Here is a 20,975-nt window from a genome sequence, read left to right as displayed (position 1 = left end):
TACAAATCGTCATCTATTTAAAAATTCACTGAGTTCGTTTCTACAATGGGTGGTGGGATATCTACGAACTTTGATGAAATCCAACTTAAATTCGAAACAAAATTTTGGAAAGTCCATACTGCACTTAAAAAGGATGATAATACACAAGTCTATTTATGGTTATTGAAACAACAAAGTATTGATGATACAATCAAAAATAGAAAGGATCGAGAAAAATTCAAAATGCTTTTTGTGCAGGCGATAGCACAAGCCAGAAAGATTCATCATCCTAATGTTCTTAAAATTTATGATATAAGTGAAGATTTAAATAACTTTGGTTTTTCATCAGAACCCATTGATAACATTCTTATCAATGACAAGGAGCTCACCGAAGATGAAATTTTATATGTATCAGATCAAATAATTAAAGTCATTCATTTCCTCCATACACAAGCCAAACTTCTCTATCTTGGCCTCAGCCCTGAGGCAGTTTGTATATCGAAAACATTAGAAGTGAAAATATTCAATTTCAATTTCTCAATTCCATTTACTGAACTTCCAGTTATTCCACAGCAATTTGACCTTGTTAGCCAACTCCCAATCACTTATACTCCTCCAGAGTATCTTATGAACCAACTTTTATCATATTCTGCTGATGTCTATTCAATTGGATGTTTCATTGCCACGTTATACAAAGGTTCTCCATTCATTACACAGCGAAGTGTTGAAGAATTAGTTGCAGATTTTTCTGTTGACAAGGTCACATATCCTGAAAATATGAGTTCCGAGATGAAAGATTTAGTATCGAAATGTTTAAACCTTAATCAAAATCGACGTCCGACTCTTGAAGACATAATTAAATCGCCAGCCTTTACCCAAATAACCATTCGCGCGTTACGTTATGTTGATTTGTTTGTTGTCAAAAGTAACAAAGAGAAATATGACTTCTACAAAGGTCTCTTTCATTCGATTGGGTTATTTTCGTTACGTATTCAGCGTCTTAAGTTTTTACCTTTAATGATAAATGATGTATTGAGTGAACCAAATTTTGCTACTGCAGTTATACCGAACATATTTAAAATAGGCCAAAGTATGGACGACAAAGACTTTATTAATGTTATAGTGAATCCACTTAAGAACATATTAAAGTTAACATTTCCACTTGAACTTGGAATTATTAACTTAAATTGCATGGATATAATACTCGAGAAGACTAACGACGCGTCGCTTGTTTTACCTGTGTTTATCGATTCGATTAAAAATGATAACGTATCATTACGAAATGAAGCTGTAAAACATATCGCGAAAATCGTAAGGATTCTCGACCAAGGTATTATATTAAATACATTGATACCTATTCTGATTGACTTCACAACAAATTCATCAAATTCAAAGTTCTTATGTTCAATCATCGAATGTTTTTCTGCTTGTTGTGATCATGTTAACAATAACAAATTTGCCTTTTTGGTAATTCCTCAATTAACTATGTGTTATAATAGAGTCCATGATGCTGAAGTTGCTGATAATATCACTAAAATTGCAAAGAAATTAAAAACTTCATCAAAAATTACTATGAAATATACTGTTCCAATGTTATCTGATATATTATCAAATATAAACGTTAACGTGGAAACCCAAGAATCAATAATGGAAATAATCGAAAAGGCTGTAAATGACTTAATAATTGATAGGAACCTCGAAGCAAAGGCTGCAGTATGGAGGCCTGACATCGATTACAAGCCCCAAAAGCCCATCAAGGAACCGTTAATACCGGCCAAAATCGATGTAAACTATGCAAAATCACTTTACAGAGACACGAACGTTAGGAGTACGTTAACAAGCGAAAACAAAATTCAAGATCAACATGAAAATGCTAAAGCTAAGCTATTCTTTAGCAAGCCAAGACAAACATCTACTTTACCAACTCAAGTAAAGCCATTGAACCAAATGCCTATTCAACAACCTCAACAAACAAATATTCCAAATCAACAAAGAGTACCTATTAAAATGAATCGAAATCAACAAAATACATATAACGCAACAACTCCAATTCATAATAAGCCAAATATCCCGACTACTACTAATCACATTAATGCAAGTGGAAACATTAATTTAAGTCATGCGCCAGTTCATACTAATCCCGTCACACCAAGCAGCTCAATAATAGCGCCACCTCAACAATCAGCACCAAAACCGGTACAAACAAGACCAATACTATCACAATCAAAACCAATGCAACCAAAACCTCCTCAACAAACGCAACAAAGGCCATCACAGCAAATGCAACAAAGGCCACTGCAACAAGCCCAACCAAAACCTGTTCAATCAAGACCTCAGCCACAACCGATGCAACCAAAGCCAGTGCAACAAGAACAACCACAGCCAAAGCCTCCTGTCGCAGACATGTTTTCAGGAATGAAACTCGCTTCTCCAAGAAGAACAAAGTAAATTTATTTATGTTTGATTTTTTGTATTGAGTTACTGAGTGATGTTCCTTTTGCAATTAAGTCGAATTTTAAGTTTCAACTTGTTTATGTTTAAATTGATAACATATAGAATTAAATTGTTCTCCATTTTTATTTTTTGTTCCTGAAAATTTTGGCTCATTTATTTTAAAAAAAAATGATTTAATTCTTCAAATTTATTGATAAAAAAGTTTTAAACACAAAAATTTATTTTATTTTATGAATTACGCTTCAAGTGAAGAAATATCACTAATGATTTAGTTAACGAAATGTGATATCATTTCTTAGGTTTAAAAATAGCCACTTTTCAAAAATCAAAATGACGATTCCACCATCTCCTCCACCGCCTCCACCTCCACCACCGCAAAACACAAAATTTGTAACAGAAGAAATTGTTGCAATTGAAAATTTGTTTTTAAATTTAAATAAATATAATCTTGAGTCAACAGCTCAACAAATTTCAAAGTTGATGGAAGGTAATCCAAATTGTCCATATCTTTATGAATTTTATATTTCTCAATTTATTTGTATGTCTTATTTTACAAAAAATAATAATGCGAGTTTATACATCTCATTTTTAAATTTATTAACAAATGTTAATAATTTAAATTATTCAAAATTGTTGAAAGTTCTAATTATATATCTTTCTCGAATAAATACATTAAAATCAGAATGTCTCCTTAAAGAAATGTGGAAACTCGAAATGATACCACCAAAGCTTATGAAATATATAAATAAAATGAATAACGAAATTAAAAATGATACAAATTTATTAAAAATTCTTCGAAAAGATAATTTAGATGAGTTACAAGAAATTTCATCACAAAATGACTTTAAGTTTAAACAAATAATTGATCAAGAACTTTGTAAAAGATGGAATATGCCATCTTTATATGCTTCATTAATTGATTATGCAGCATTTTTTGGCTCAATTAAATGTTTTAAATTTTTATTACTTAATGAAGTAAAACCTTATAACACATTACAATTTGCAGTTGCTGGAGGAAATCTGGAAATTATTCATTTGTGTGAACAAGATATTGGTATATTTTGGGAAATGATATATGATGAAGTATTAAAGACGGCAATTCAATATCATAAAAACGATGTTTTTTATTACTTTTATGAAAAGAAACTTGGAAAAGTTGAAGAAAGAAAAAAAATTATTAATAAAGATATACAAACTGAATTAGGAAATTATTGTTTAAAATACATTAATTATGAAATTTTGTCTTTTTTAGAAAAAGAAAGGCTAACAAAAATGAATTATTCACTTCAATATACATCAATCAGAGCAGATAATCTTCCATTTATATTAATCTTTTTTGATGGAAGTTTTCTTAAAAAAGAACTTTTTCTTGAACTTCTTAAAAATGGAAACCCTATAGTAGTAAAATGGATCTTTATACAAAAAAGAATTAGAATTGATTCTGAAGATATTTAATTATTTTGTTGTATGTTATAAATTATGTATTTAAAATTTCATTTAATTTTCTAAAATTGCATTTTTTTGGGCATCTAAGTTTAATTGCTTACAAGTGATTAAGCTCCTTATAAAACAAGGATTTGATATTAATACTAGAGATATTTATATACTACATTTAAAAATTGATTTAATAATTTTGGAATTCAAAATAATATTTGGTATTTGCAAAAATTATTTTTTACGGCACTAATGTATGCATCCAGATATGGTTATGGTGAAATTAAAAAGTTACTTATACAAAAAGGAATTGATGTTAACGCTATGAATATTTTTTTCGTTTATTTAATGCTTATTTAAAAAATTTAATATGATAAAATAATATTTGGTAATTATTTAAATAATTTGAAACAGCACGCATGATTGCATCTTATACACGTCGATACGGAAAACCTTCTTTTTTTTCATGGGAGAAAGAAATTGATTTTTGACATGTGCAATTATTTAAATTATTAAATGTTTATAAAAAAAATATCTGAAAGATCATATTCTTTAAATTGTTTAAAATATTTTGTTAATTTTGTACATTTAGTGGACATTTAAGATTAGTGTTCATACTATAAACATATCATGTTTAATTTTTTTTTAGAAATGGAATGATAAAATCATATATGCAAATTTAAATTTAAGATGTATAAATTAATTATATCATCAAATCTTCATATACGTTCACTTTGGTTATTAAAATTCGTTTTGTAATTCTTTAGAATACTCATTGTTTGCGATAGATTTTTAAAGAAGTATGATTCTTTAAATCACTTCTGTCACTAATAACATGACATCAGATTTTTTCAGCGAAATTTCCAAGTGGTGACTCATTTCACTTTTTTATAAACACCACCAAATTGTGAAGAATAAATGAATGCATCATTCAAAAATTCTGTTCAATTTTGGGTTTATTTGAGATGTGTTTTCGAAAACATTTTTTGTTGAAAAAAACCGTTTCCAAATGGCCGAACCAAAATTTTATTAATGGAAAGACTTACAAGTGCTCTCTCCGAACTTATAGAAGATGAATCACTCTCAGAATACATCAAAGAGGTTGCTGAATTTTCAGAAACAGAAGAAGATTTTGTATCTGTAGCTGCACCAATGCTTCTTGATATTGGTGGAATTGTTGAATCAGAAGAAGATGCTAATGAGCTTGCGGCAGATTTGTTCCACCTTAAAGATCCTCCTATCGAAAAACCTGTTGAAGAAATGAATACACCAATTATCATGTCAGCTTTAATGCAAGATAATGCAGCAGATCCATTTGATGAAGAACGCCTTGCAATGGCTCGTTTATCAATTCAAGAAGTTGGACATGTTCCTTCATTTGAAGATAACATTGAAACCAAATATTATGCAAGGAACCTCAAGAAAGAGGAAGCCACCCTTGATGCTGATTGCAAGCGTAAACTTAAACAAAATGAGGAAGAAAATGCACAATTCAAACATGGAATGGGATTCCGTCGCCCAGAAGTTCGTCATCCACGTCATCTTGCTCTTACACCAATTAATGTCAGCATTGGTCCACTTACGCTCATTGAAGATGCTTCTCTTACTCTCAGTCCAGGAAATCGCTATGGATTAGTTGGTCGTAATGGCCTTGGCAAGACCACACTTATGAAATATATTAACTCATCGCTTGTACGTGGTGTTCCAGATGATCTTCTTATTATCCATGTTGAACAAGAAGCTCCGATAAGTGACAAAACCGTTCTCCAAACGGTTCTAGAAACAGATATCGAACGTACCGAACTTTTAGAAGAACTTGAAAAGGTTACCAATTCAGATGACGCAGATCCACAACTCATTACTAAGATCAATGATAGACTTGCCTCTATTGGAGCTGATGAAGCTGTACCACGTGCATCAATGATTCTTACGGCACTTGGCTTTTCACAAGAACAACTTAATTCACCACTTACAAATTTGTCTGGTGGTTTTCGTATGCGTGTTTCATTAGCACAAGCACTTTACATATCACCAGATGTCCTTCTTCTCGATGAGCCCACAGGTCATCTTGATGCACCTTCTGTTTGTTGGTTAGAAGAATTTCTTACCAAGAGCTGTGATGATCAAATTCTTGTTGTAATTTCACATGATCGAGTTTTTCTTGATAATGTTTGTACACATATTATACATTTAAAGGATAAAACACTCGAAGTGTATAAAGGAAATTATAGTTCATTCGCAGAACAATTCGAAAATAGATGCAGACTTTTAGAAGAGCAAGCAGAAGCACAAAAGAAAGTCATTGATCATAAAATGGACTTCGTGCGTCGACTTGGCGTCAAAGCTAAGACAGCGCAACTTGCGCAATCGCGTCTGAAAGCAATTGAGAAAATGGAAATCATTAAGCCAATCAAACGCGATCCGCCAATTCGTTTCGATTTCTCAATGTCATCAATTGCCGCACAAGAACAACTTATTGTTATGGAAGATTGTTCATTTGCATATGTACCTGAAAAGCCGATTTTCGAACATCTTAATTTCATTGTTAAGAGGGATACACGTGCTGTAATTGTCGGTCCTAATGGTGCTGGAAAAACTACATTAATTAATTTACTGATGGGAAAATTAAAACCTCAAACAGGGTTTTATCAAATGGTGGGTAACTTACGTGTTGCTCACTTTAGTCAACATCATGTAGATCAACTTGACTATAAAATAACGCCTTTACAATACATGCTATCGTTGTATAAGACGGAGCACCCCATAGCAGAGATCAGGGCCACCCTGGGACGGTTTGGAATTGGGGGGGCCCAATCACTTCAACCAATCCAATCATTAAGTGGTGGACAAAAGACAAGAGTGGTACTCGCTTCTTGCGCAATGATGAGTCCACATATTTTGATGTTGGATGAAGTTACAAATAACTTGGATATGGATTCAATTGAAGCACTCGCATTGGCATTGAAACGATATACAGGTGCAATAATCGCAATTACCCACGATCAACACTTCGCTAATATGATCGCATCGGAAATTTATGTCTGTAAAGATAAGACAATTCAGAAATTCAATGGAACATTCCAACAATACAGAGATATGATTAAGAATGAAATAAGAGATAAATTCTTCAAAGGAGCGGGAACAAAGGGAATTGTATGATTTGTTTTCTTTATTTACATAAATCTGATTTTTTATTTCGAATTTTTGTATTTACATATTTAAATATCCAAAATGGAAAGAATCTCACCTTGAAGGAACTAATGGATTTATCATTGTATTGGATTTGAATTATAGTTTTAATTCAAGTACATATTTGAATAAAAAGGTACTAACCGAATTTAAAGGTACTAACCCCTTTTGCACTTTTTCAGAAATTAACATAAAAAAAATTAAAATATCTTTTGATAGACTAAATATAAAAAAAAATGTTTAGTAAATATATAAAATATATGCAATTTAATTATTATGAATAAATTTTAAGCTTGAGAATTTGATCAGGTGAGATGTTATGCGCACTTTTTCAAATTTTAATTTTTTTCATTTTTTTCATTAAATTTTCAATATTTTTTAAATTTTTGGTGTTTACTCAAAGATACCTTCTGGTAAGTATTCTTTGTTAATAAAACCCCAGTTCGTGTTTAATCTTCTTTGTGATAAATTGGATTTATCGAAATTTATATTCCAGATCTCAGAAAACTTGAATGAATTTCGAACCTTTTCAGCTAATGCTACAACATCATTCAAAATTTGTTTTGATGTGAGAACTTTTTTAACATATTTAAGCGCACCATATATCACCAAATCAAGCATTTGAAAAAGGTTAGATTTATGCGGAGGAAATGTTATAACGAGAGTCTGGGTAGCATACCCAAAACATACCCACTTTTGGACGGTTATTCCCACAATTTTCGACTTTTTGAATTCGATGTAAAATAACCGTCTCATTTTTCCAAAATTTTGGATAAAAAAAATTTCGAAAAAATAAAGCTCAACAAAATAAAATAATTTTAACAATAGTAAGAACTATATCAATATAATTATTCATGAATAGTATAGAATTAAATAATAATGAGTATTCGTGGAAAAAAAACGATTTTGAAAATAATCATAAAATATTTTAAAATAAATAGTATAATCGAATTCTCCATATGTTAAAACATATTACTGTATTCTTTTTTTGCCAAAATACAAAATGTATATTGTGTTATTAGCAAATATTTTTGATGTCCATTATGCATTATTGAATTCATGTTCAAAAAGTGGGAATTGTGAAGAAATAATTTCATTCAATTATAATTTCAATACTTTACATTTTTGATGTCCATTATGCATTATTGAATTCATGTTCAAAAAGTGGGAATTGTGAAGAAATAATTTCATTCAATTATAATTTCAATACTTTACATTTTTGCCACAATAAATTCTGAACAAATAAAAAATGACATTGTAAAACAAAATAATTTAAATGAATAATCAATAAATAAGGATAATTATATACATTAAGCATTGACAAACAATGAGCTACAAAATATATTCTTCAATACGCATTAAATGACAATAATTTATGAAAAACATTATTTACAATCATTGATAAATAATGAATTATAATGATTTGTTTTATTAAACAATAATAAACAAAGAATATTAATGATTTGTTGATTTAAACATCAATAAAATATGAATAATAATGATTTACTCTATAAAGCAATAATAAACAATGAAGTTTAATGATTTGTTTTATTAAACATTAATAAACAATGAATGATAATGATTTCTTTATTCAACAATAATAAACAATGATATATAATGATTATCATTAATTAAACATTAATATTCAATGATTTATAATCATTTCTTTCATTAAACATTAATAAACAATGATATATAATGATTATCATTAATTAAACATTAATATATCACCTGATGCGCTAATACAAGAAATTAATGTTTGATGCCTAATTGAACGTTTTACTAGTCCCATAATAGGTGCTTGACACATATTTCTTGGTGCTATAACCGATTTTATCTTTTTATCTTCCCATTCGCTTGTACCCATTTCATCTATGTTAGAAACCAGTTCGGCTGCTTTCCCAACAACATATTTCTTTTTCTTTTAAATGTGCTTATCTAGAAATTCTCTAGGCACATTCAATCTTGTGTTCTCTTGAGGAATAGCTTTGGTGAATCCAATTTGATCTTTGTAATTCTCAAATACCAGCAAGCCATCCTTTTGTAACTTCTTTGCCAAATTTTGTCTTTATGTACAGCAATAATTCTTGTTTCGTTAGTAATTCGTTTTTTCTGCCATTTCAATTATATACTCAATTATTTGAATTTCTTCTTCATCATTAAAAATTCTGGGGCGACCTAATTCATTTTTTGCATTTTCTGCTTTTTTTCTAATATTTGCTATAACCCCATGACTTACATCGAATATTTCTTCAAGTTTTTTGTTGTTAAGCAAAATATGACACACATCACAATATTCACGGAGAAAGAGTACCTGGTCATTTCGAAATTGTAATGATTGAAATTCCGGATTTCTTAATAATGCCCTTATATCTACATCGCTTAAAATAGTTCCCTTTAGTCGTTTCTTAAATTCATCAATTGGAATTGCATGTGTATTGAATGCATCGCTTGATTTCATCATTTTTCGAAATAAAAAGTGACGAATAAGTGCAAAAGGTATTAGTACCTTTAAATTCGGTTAGTACCTTTTTATTCAAATCTTTATTATCAGTTATTATGTGGAAATTAATCAGAATTTATTTAATTATTTCTGTATGACCATTAAAAGATGCTAACATAAGTGCTGTTTCATATAATTTAAATAATTTTCAAATATTATTTTAAAATTTTACATTATTAAAATATATTTTAAACAAAACAAATAAATATTTTTAGCATTAATATCAATTCCTTTTTGTTCAAGAAGTAATTTAACTATTTCTGATTTAGATGCTATCATAAGTGCTGTTTGAAATAATTTAAATAATTTCCAAATATTATTTTGAAATATAAAATTACTAAAATAAATTTTAAATAAAACAAATAAATATTTTTAGCATTAACATCAATTCCTTTTTGTTCAAGAAGTGATTTAACTATTTCTGTATGACCATTTGAAGATGCCCAAATAAGTGCTGTTTCAGATAATTTAAATAAATTCCATATATTATTTCAAAATATAAAATTATTTAAATAAATTTTAAATAAAACAAATAAATATTTTTAGCATTAATATCAATTCCTTTTTGTTCAAGAAGTAATTCAACTATTTCAAAATGTTCATTTTCTAATGCACGTAAAAGTGCTGTTTCAAATAATTTAAATAATTCCCAAATATTATTTTGAAATATAAAATTACTAAAATAAATTTTAAATAAAACAAATAAATATTTTTAGCATTAACATCAATTCCTTTTTGTTCAAGAAGTGATTTAACTATTTCTGTATGACCATTTGAAGATGCCCAAATAAGTGCTGTTTCAGATAATTTAAATAAATTCCATATATTATTTCAAAATATAAAATTATTTAAATAAATTTTAAATAAAACAAATAAATATTTTTAGCATTAATATCAATTCCTTCTTGTTCAAGAAGTAATTTAACTATTTCTGTATGACCATTTGAAGATGCAAACATAAGTGCTGTTTCATATAATTTAAATAATTTTCAAATATTATTTTAAAATTTTACATTATTAAAATATATTTTAAATAAAACAAATAAATATTTTTAGCATTAATATCAATTCCTTTTTGTTTTAAAATATATTTAACAAGTTCCTTGTTTCCTGATCCTGCTGAAAATACCAATATATCATGCGGATTTGAATGCTCTTTAAGAAAATATTCAACTAAAAAAATATTTCCAATCATTGCTGCTTCATCAATAATATCATCATTGATTTTCATTCCTTCTTTAAGTAAAAATGAAAATATTTCATAATTATGATATAAAATACAATGTCTTCCTAATTCTTCTAAATTATTAATTTCTTTTAATTTAAAATCACAAAGATATTTAAAGATATCATTTCGATGAAACAAAATTGCTGTTTCATATGCATATTCAAATGACGAATGATTTTGTTCACATAAATGAATAATTTCTTCATTTCCACCTGCAACAGCATATTTACCTGTGTTTTCTACATTTGCACCATTTACAAGTAAATATTTAAAACATTTAATAGATCCAAAAAATGCAGCATAATCAATTAATGAAACTTTTTTCTTGTTAATAAAAGAACATCTTTCATAAAGTGATGGCTCAATATATTGATCGAAATCAAAATTTGTTTGTGATGATATTTCTTGAAGTTTTTCTATTTTATCATTTCGAATTATTTTCGAAATTTCATTCGGATTATGTCCTTCACTAATTAATTTCTTATGTAATTCCCAATCATTCTTTGAAAGTTCTTCATAATTTACAAAATCATTTTCCCTTAAATAGATTGCTAATTTATCTTTAGACATATAATGCACAAAATAAGCACTCTGGTTGTTTTTTACAATATTTGGTTCAAGAAAATTATGTTCAATCATAGCTTCAAGAAGATAAGATGATTCATTTGTATTAATATCATTAAGAAATCGCCCAAACACACCAAATATATTTGATTTGATTTTATTACTATCTTCAAATATTCTTATTTCTTTAATAATATTCAAAAATAAATCTGCGTTATTATTTTTAATCACAAAGGAATAATATATCATTTGAATATTCATGAAATCATAAGATAAAGGATGGATTTCATCAAATTTGTTGATTATTTAACCCAAAGATTTTGAGAAATTCTCTTCATTCAAACCAAAAATTGCTTGGCTTATTGATAGAAGTGTTCCCCAGTCGCAATGTTCATTTGGTCTCATGTGGAAATTGACAATTTCAATTCTTAACGATTTTTAGGAAAAAAGAACCGATATATCAATTCAAATTTGAATTAAACAAAGCATTTAATCGTTTTATTCCCCGTCACTTTTTTCAATCTTGGTCAATTTACGTTAAGTCAAAGTGATAAACCTGAGATGACATTTTATTTATGTATAAATTTGTGAAGTATATTGATAATAAATAAAAATATATAACAAAAAGAATTCAATTGAACAATACTATAAATAATTAAATAATATTTCACAAATTTGCAGGAAGGCTTTTATTTATTAAAGTGTTTAAAGTTTATCGAGGTAGTGGTCGAGTGATGGGATATTTTCAGAGAGACCCTTCCTCTTACGGACAGCCTTAATTGTAGCGCTGAGTTGGTTTCCATCTTCGAATGCGTCACCTTGGAGATTCTCCCAGTGGTCGAAGATCATTTGTGGGAATGCCTGACCTGATGTAGCTGATCTGAGATCTTTATCGAAGCCGAATGATTCCATAACAGGAAGATAAGCCTTGATGACCATCAATGGTGTACCTTCACGTTGTTGTTGATCGAATGCCTTTCCACGACGCTTGGACAAAACGCCGTGAACACCACCGCATACGGTCAATGGTGCTGTGATTTCTGCTAAGTAGACTGGCTCGATCAATGTTGGCTCAGCTGTGTACTCTGAGGCGTAAAGGACGCGACGGCCGCATGGGACAATTTGGCCTCCGTTACGGTGTGATGCATCAGAGTGAAGATATACTTCGACGACGTTGAAGCGAACACCACGTAATGGCTCTTCGCAAAGGACACCGATTCTTGTAGCGTTTTGGAAGGCTGAGACAAGGTGCTCCTTAATTTCTTGTAAGTATTCTGCAGATTTGGTGGTATCGACGAGCAAGTTTGGACCTGTTGTGTCTGGGCCGAATGACCAAACACGACGTGCGTCTGTTTGCTCCCATCCGTACTTGTTGACAAGTTCCTTGGCGCGTGTCTTGTTATCCATACGGGATGTGATTTCGTTGGATTCGACGGCCTTAAGCAAGTCGTCGCCTAATGGTTGTGCTTGCATCATGACACGGTTGAGCTTGTTGGCGGACTTGGCCATGCAGACAACTGATGATGTTTGTGTGACTGTTTCGCGGAAAGAAACGACTGGTGGTGAGCGCTTGATTGGAACACCTGCGTAATCTTCTTCGAGATCCTTGAGACAGATTTCAAGATGTAATTCACCTGCACCTGCAATGATATGTTCTCCTGTTTCTTCATGGGAGACTTGGATACATGGGTCGGACTTGGCGAGACGGTTCAAACCTTCGATAAGCTTTGGTAAGTCGGATGCTACCTTAGTTTCGACGGCGACACGAACGACTGGTGCGACAGAGAACTTCATAGCCTTGAGTGGGTATGCGACTTCTGATGTGGTGATAGTACCGGACTTAACGAGGTATTGATCGATACCGACTAATGAGATTGTGTTACCGCATGGGCAGTTTTGGATGTTTTCGACCTTACGACCCATCATAAGGATTGTACGTTGGATGTTGGTTACGTGTAAATCTTCTTTACTGCCTGGGACATAGTTAGCGCCCATAACACGGACACGTTGGCCTGTTGCAACTGTACCTGAGAAGACACGTCCGAATGCATAGAAACGTCCACGTTCTGTTGTTGGAACCATCTTAGAGACGTAGAGCATTAATGGACCGTTTGGATCGCAGTCGCGGATAGCAATGGCGCATTCATCGTCCATTGGACCTGTGTAGAGTGTTTCGCAACGATACTTTTGGGCAACTGCTGGTGATGGTAAGTGAAGGACAATCATTTCGAGAAGTGCTTCAGCAGCTGGTAACCAACGGCGGTAGACAGCGGAAAGAAGTTCACGGCCTTCCATTGATTCTTCATCTTCCCTAAGCTTGATGCCGAGCTTCTTGAACATTTCCATGTACTTAGCCTTCTCGCCGGCCATGATAGCACGTGATAATGTGACGATTGGCTTAAGAACAAATTGGCAGAAGGTACGTTCGAGCATTTGGCCTTTGTCGTTTGTGCACTTGTGGAGGAATTTCTTGGATGATGCATCCCAGTAACGTTCACCCCAAAGTTGTGGCATGAATTTGGATTGTTGGACACCGAATTTGGCGGAATACATCTTGGCGAATTTGGTAAGTGTGAAGCCAAAGCCGTGGAGACCAGAGCCGAAGCAAACTGTACCCTTGGCTGGTGAAACTGTGAGATTACCCATTGGACCTTCTTCATCAGTATATGTGGCAATGATAACGTTGACATTATCAACGGATTTGGAGAATGTTTGGTACATTTCTTCTGGGTCAGAGTTTAATTCTAAAAGGCAACGATCAATCTTGTTAACAATAACGACTGGTTTGATACGCTCAGAAAGGGCTTGACGTAAAACAGTTTCTGTTTGTACGCAAACACCTTCGATACAATCGACAACAACAAGTGCACCATCTGTAACACGAAGAGCTGCTGTAACTTCAGCGGAGAAATCGATGTGTCCCGGAGAATCGATAAGGTTGATTAAGAAACCATTGCCTTCAGAATCTGCTGGAACTTCATCATCTGGCATTGTGTAGTAAAGAGAAACACCGGTGGATTTGATTGTGATACCACGTTCTTGTTCATCAACACGTGTATCTGTGTAACGCATTTCACCTGCTGCATCGTTAGAAATAATACCAGCACGGGATATAAGAGAATCGGTAAGTGTTGATTTACCGTGATCAACGTGGGCGATAACGGACATGTTACGGATGTTCCTCTTCTTGTCCATAACTGCACGAAGTTGTTCGATCGTGAAGTTAACCATGAATCAAAGTGAATCTGACACCTCTCAATTCCACGACCACGGCCACCAGCAATAACCGTTCGGAGAAAAAGTGGATGTAAAGTAATCAAATGTTGGTGCTCAAAAGTCCAAATTCTTGATAAAATCCAAGTTTTTCATTAATGCTTATATATTATTATTTAAAATTTGTAATAGAAATTTAAATAATGAGTCTCATCATAATAAATTTTTTGATAATTTGATCTAATTTTGGAGTAAAATTCTTCTATCCAGAAATCGAGAGCGAACGTTAACGTAAATTTGTAGCTAAAGATTTTCTAAAATTTATGAATTTATTTATATGTTTGATTTAGGAAAGTATGTATAATGTTTAATTAAAAGTCATATTGATATAATTATGTCTAAGACACATTTGATCAATTATAAATAAAAACAAATTATAGAACTTTGTATCCAGTATACCGGTGAAACAAAATGAAATTAAGTCTTCAAGGCCATAACTTCCATTTTGGAAACATAATGACAACTGAAACAGAAAATTATTATGTTTCTTTAATTTTATTTATACTAATCAGCAATTAAATTTCCTTAAAAATGTAATTACATAAATAATTTAAATTTTATTTATTACATAAGATCGAAATGTTTAATACCACTTAAAGTGTTGATAAACATTAAATATATTATATAAAAGAAAACAACAGTGGGAATAATCCGCAGCTATTCAGCTCTTCGATTTCCATTTTTTCATTTTCTTTTTCTACGTTTTTGAAGACGATGTTTTTCGATGTCATTTCCATGTTCACTGTTTTCTGTTCGTTCATGTACAACTTAAAGTTCACATTTTGTATTTTGAACTCAGTTTTTATATCATTTTTCATATGAACAATTGTTACATTATTAATTTTCCCTTTTGCTTGTGTACCATTAAATTTCTTCTCTGATAATTCTTTCATCTTTTTCTTTAAATTATTATATTCAGAAATTGTCGTGTCAATTGTTATAATTCCTGGTATGTTAAATATGGAACAATTCGTTTCTGCTTTGGAATTCATATGATTCTCAATCGATATCGAGAACCCATTTGGATTTAAATAACTTCGTTTGATGGGATCATTAGTTGGAATAGATAATGACATTATTTCGCCATCTTTTGATGATATAAATTCTTCGCCATTAATAAAGAATTGGATATTTGGTATTGTGATAAATGCTTTCGAAATAGATGGACAATCACTAAAATTATTACTGGTAATAGAAAGTCCGGAGTTCACAATTAAATCAATCATTATCTCTTCGATTTGATGATGTAATAATATGGAGCCTTTGACGGTGACCGTTAAGCGTGATGGGAACGATAGCATCGATGGCAAGTGATTGCAGACTTGGAGATTACGCCTGGTGACATCCCATGATTTATATGAGTCCGAAACAAGCTGCTTGATTACTGTTATGGCTTCCATAAGCTCAGGACTGAAATTTAAAGAAAGATCCTTGTGCAGAAATATATCTAACTCTGATTGATTGAATGGAAGATTCATCCGTTTCTTGATTGTAGTTCGGGCTGTGATAGGAAGAGATTCAATTATCATTCCAAGAAATTGATCAAAATTATGTTTATGCTCAACAATATAAAAACTTTCAAGATTAAGCTTAACTTCTTTGTGCACAAGTCCTGTTTGCGAAATAAGTTGACGAAGAGCCATAGAAGTGTCAATAAGAAAATTCTCATTTGTGGCATACTGAACAAGCCCTGAAAACGATAAACAAACTGTGTAAGAATCCGTGACATTAAGATTGACTTTCAAGTTTTTGACTTTGGTATATGATACGTCAAGTTCAGATTGAATTGAATCTGCTGGATATCCAAGAGATGGTATAGTATCAAGGTCATACTCCATTGCTGTGTCTTCCCCTGTTATTAAATCAACGTTTACTACAATTTGATCACAACTAATTCTGATGGGTGTTGTATCTGAATTGATGACTGATTTCTTTATGGAAAGTTTCGAAACAGAACCGCTGGTTAGTTTGAAAGGTCCAAAAGCGGATAGAAAAAACGAGAGATTTTTCGGATGAAGTTGAAGATTTTGCATCTTTAAATGTGCTTTCATCGTAGTTTTTGCATTGGCAGGATTATAGTTTGAGAACAAGAACGAAAATTGTGGGTGGACAAGTCTTGAAAACACAATGTTGCTCATTTGATAGTTGCTGCTTGCTTCTTGATATGAAATGATTAAAATTAATTCAATTTTTTTGAGAGTAAATTTCAGTTGTTTAAAAGACGTTTTTTGGCTGTTCAATCAACCTACCGATCAAAAAATATAGAATAAATGCGGTTATTATTGTGAAAAACCGGTTGGTTTCATCTAAAACAACTCTTTAAATAAACAACATTAAGAACAAAAACTTTTTGAAAAATAATTCTGTATTGTTAAGCGAAATTAAAACCTGTATTATGGTTATATTATTGCTAGAATAAAAATAACATGTAATTTTATTATCCAATCCACTTGGATTCCAATCAATAATAAACTTAAAAACGAAGACTCAACAATCCTGCATCAAGAGTTTACAATCTTTATAGAAACATATAAATAAAAATAATTTTGTGTGAATAATTTCGAAATATATAAATTTTTGAGAAATTTCATTTAAAAATACTATATTTATTAATTAATGATATATAAAAAATATGTCATGAAAATGTATAAGAAAACGCATTTTATTCCAAAGATATTTTTATTTGAAAAAATTTTATAACTGGTCGGACCTCTAATTAATGGAAACCCCATCTTCGACGGAAATAAGAAAATTCTCGGACCCAAAATACTGTCATTCGATTAAACAAGTTGTATTCAACTTAGACTCCAATAACATTCATTTAACTGTTCATGAAACAATGGAATTATTTGATGAAAATTTTCCAAATCATGTCAATACCATCATTTGTCATTGTATTTATTCTTCTTTTCTTGTACAAAGGAAAGATCCAAATATATATTTTATATATTTAAAAGCACTCCATGATGCTGAAGAAGAAATTATCCAACGTGATCCACAAGTAATAACCATATTTCTTCGATTTATTCTAACTAAAAAAACAAATGAATCTAAATACCTTCTTTATTTTATGTATGAAAACAATCTTATTTCTCTTGATTTAATTCCTTATCGTAAAAACATTTATTTTTTACATCTGATGACAGAAAGCGAAATTAAAATTTTCAATCTTCCATCAATATTTAAACTTGAAGATCTTTGTAAAAATAATTGGGAACTTCATCGGAAATATATTTTAGAAGGAAATCCATCAGAAATATCCAAAATCATTCGCGAAGATGATGTTGAAAAACTTCAAAATATTATATCACAAACAAACTTTAACATTAATCAAAAAATCATTAAATCGCCATATGAAAGATATACACTGATAAATAATGATGATGTAACACTCATTGATTATGCTGCATTTTATGGGTCCATTAAATGTTTTAAATTATTGTTATTAAATGAGGCAGAGATTAATTGTGTTAACACAGGTAAATATGCAGTCGCTGGTGGTAATCTCGAAATATTTCAAATCTGTGAACAAAATAAAGTAATTTTCGATGGATCATTTGAAACTGCAATCCAATTCCATCGAAACGATATCTTTCGTTATCTTTTCGAAAATAATTACGTATGGAAAAAAGAAACAAAAGATACGAATGCTGAATTCGATCATAGAACAGCCAGATTTTTAAATGTTGTCCCTCCAAATAAAAACGAAGTAACTAAAAGAATGAAATTAATTTCTACATATGGGATAATGTGTATTAAATATAATAATTACGAGATCTTGTCCTTTTTAGAGGAAAATGGTTTAAATGTTAATGGATTGTTAGGTCGTCCAAGTAGAACTGTAAAAAAGGGTTATGTACCATGGGAAGAGTAAAATGTGTTTTATTAATATTTTAAGTTTTACGTATGCATTTAATTTTTGCTAGATAAAAAATATTTTTATTTTTAAATGTTTCAAATTATCTGTAATTTATCTTTTACTATTTCTAAATAAACTGAAGATATATTTGTATTTATAAATGTTTTGAATAATTTATTTAATATTTTCAAAATGTCATATTATAAAAAATGTGATTCTAAAACATTCACGAATTTAAAACATAGATGACACTCTCATAAAATGAAAATATTTTCTCTTGTTCTAGAAATATTTGGGAATAAGAAAAAATAAATTAATTTTAAATCCTTGTTCAATAGCGACAATAAATTTTCATTATCAATGGAATTAAATTATACAAAAAATCAATCTTCGAAAAAAATAAAATCTTTGATTTTATGGAAAAACATGATTTCAATTATTTGTCACATGAAATTTTGACTATGGCCATAGAAGGAACTTCCCTATTTTTTTTAAATCATTTTGAAAGATAAGAAATAATTTACAGAATATATAAAAAATGATTAATTATGAAAAATGTTTAAGATTGGCTAAAATGACTATAATAAAATATTTATGAGTGTATTCATATTTTGACTTAAAACCGATTAATCAACTGTTAATGAAAGAAAGTGGTAGAATTCTCTTTTGAATATTTCGATATTGTCTATTAAATTTTCCTTTAACCTTTGCACAAATGTATGGCTTAACTTACACATACAGAGAGCGGAATGGCCGTATAGTGGATTGAATGGCCGTATAGTGGATTTGTGATAGCACATAGAATTCATATCATCATGTGAACAGTTATGTAGAAAAAGTGGGTTTCCGATAGAAACGATACAATAATTGAGAGGAAAATGTGAATTAATACATTCAATTTCACTATACGGCCAATTGAGTAAAAACGTTATGTTTTGTATACTTTACATTTGATTTTTTGATAGAATTGATAACAGTTCGATAGAATTATTTTTAAGAATGAAATGCCATCTTTCTTACAATGTCAGGGCAAAAAATTTTGCTCTGCAAGCTCCTCTTAGTACAAGTAATAATAATACAAGTTTTATTCCAGATCTTGGGAAAAGATCTGGAAATGATCAAAATTATTTTTCAAGTTCGCAACCTCAAAATATCACAGTACAAGCTCCTCTTAGCACACATAATAATAACACAAGTTTTATTCCAGATCTTGGGAAAAGATCTGGAAATGATCAAAATTATTTTTCAAGTTCGCAACCTCAAAATATCACAGTACAAGCTCCTCTTAGCACACATAATAATGATAGAAGTTTTATTTCAGATATTAATAAATGCATCCTTTCTCAACATCCAAATCTTGCCCAATTTGTGAATCCAAATCCTGTTTCTAATAATGTTTCTTCTAATAAGGTAACAGAAAATAGGCAAGAGAAGAGAACGAAAATGTTTGCCCTGCTAAATAGCTTTATAATAAATAATCCTCAGTGTGCAACCGATTTAATACAGGAGTTGATAAATGCATCGACTAACGAATCTACTCTTTCTACGAAACAGGTAATGATTTACATGGAAAAACTTACTGGAAAGACCTTCGCACAAATAAGAGAGAAGCATAAATTATGTGGTGATAAAGTTGTTGGACGAATATTATTGAGAACAGCTTGTGGGAAATATTGGGACAAAAACTTAAAGGGAGGTGGGGAGCCAATCCTTTCTGATTTGGATATGAAGAAGTTCATAGATATAGTTCATGAAAGAGAAAATGATATAAATTGTTTGTCAACATGTGAGGCAATGAAAATAGCAACAACTCTCATAAAAGAGAGAGCTGAAAAAGCCATGAAACTATTTCAAATATGCAACTGCAAAAAAATATTAACGAGAGTGAGAGAAATACATCCTGATGTAACTTGGCTTCAAAAAATGGCTAAAGCAAATAATCTAAGTGTGGTTCCTGCTGCTGAATTGGAAACATTAAGAAGAATTGCTTGTGATAAAGTTGCAATAGAAGACTTTTTTTCCAAGCATTCTCATATATCTAAAAGGGATCCTGTATTAATTTTCAACATGGATGAAACTATGGTTTCATCAAAAAAGAAATATAAGGTATTGGTAACTCAAGGCAAAATCCCACTTACAGAATCATCTCCAGTATTTCCACACATCACTGCTTGTATAACGGTATCTGCAAGTGGATATGTTATGAAACCATTGTTTATCCTAAAGGATAAAAAAACATTAAGTGGGCTTGAAGAAGTCAAAGAACTTGTACATTTTGCAACATCACCAACAGGTTGGATCAACAAAAAACTATTTACTTACTGGGCATATACATTCTTAGCTGAAATTCAAATTTATAGACTTCAGCTTAAACCAGAACTGAGAAAACAGAGGATTCTATTGCTGGTTGATGGACATAAAAGTAGGGCCAATTATAATGTTGCAAGATTATTTGAGATGTTTGGGATTGATATATTAGTATTTCCTGGGCA

The 20,975-nt window shown here is 30.6% G+C and overlaps 4 protein-coding genes across 4 annotated transcripts; 2 read left to right on the top strand and 2 right to left on the bottom strand.

Moving 5' to 3' along the window:
- Positions 1 to 45: 45 nt before the first annotated feature.
- GO595_007629 (protein kinase) lies at positions 46 to 2,427 on the top strand (the record flags this gene model as incomplete). Its single annotated transcript, XM_067921113.1, has 1 exon — positions 46 to 2,427. One exon carries the CDS (start codon positions 46 to 48, stop codon positions 2,425 to 2,427), a length of 2,382 nt encoding a protein of 793 aa, XP_067772192.1.
- A 2,472-nt stretch (positions 2,428 to 4,899) lies between these two features.
- GO595_007628 (ABC transporter) lies at positions 4,900 to 7,026 on the top strand (the record flags this gene model as incomplete). The annotated part of the gene is made up of 1 exon (XM_067921112.1): positions 4,900 to 7,026. The coding sequence occupies one exon, from the start codon at positions 4,900 to 4,902 to the stop codon at positions 7,024 to 7,026; it is 2,127 nt and encodes a 708-aa protein (XP_067772191.1).
- A 5,030-nt stretch (positions 7,027 to 12,056) lies between these two features.
- On the bottom strand, positions 12,057 to 14,582 carry GO595_007627 (Elongation factor 2; the record flags this gene model as incomplete). Its single annotated transcript, XM_067921111.1, has 1 exon — positions 12,057 to 14,582. One exon carries the CDS (start codon positions 14,580 to 14,582, stop codon positions 12,057 to 12,059), a length of 2,526 nt encoding a protein of 841 aa, XP_067772190.1.
- Positions 14,583 to 15,244: 662 nt separating this feature from the next.
- On the bottom strand, positions 15,245 to 16,762 carry GO595_007626 (uncharacterized protein; the record flags this gene model as incomplete). Its single annotated transcript, XM_067921110.1, has 1 exon — positions 15,245 to 16,762. One exon carries the CDS (start codon positions 16,760 to 16,762, stop codon positions 15,245 to 15,247), a length of 1,518 nt encoding a protein of 505 aa, XP_067772189.1.
- Between the last annotated feature and the right edge of the window lie 4,213 nt (positions 16,763 to 20,975).

The sequence above is a fragment of the Histomonas meleagridis genome (genome assembly GCF_020186115.1).
Source record: "Histomonas meleagridis strain 2922-C6/04-10x chromosome Unknown contig_55, whole genome shotgun sequence".
In the NCBI taxonomy this organism is placed as follows: Eukaryota; Parabasalia; order Tritrichomonadida; family Dientamoebidae; genus Histomonas; species Histomonas meleagridis.
Note: the sequence above shows the minus strand (reverse complement) of the source record. Positions and strands in the feature narration are given on the sequence as shown.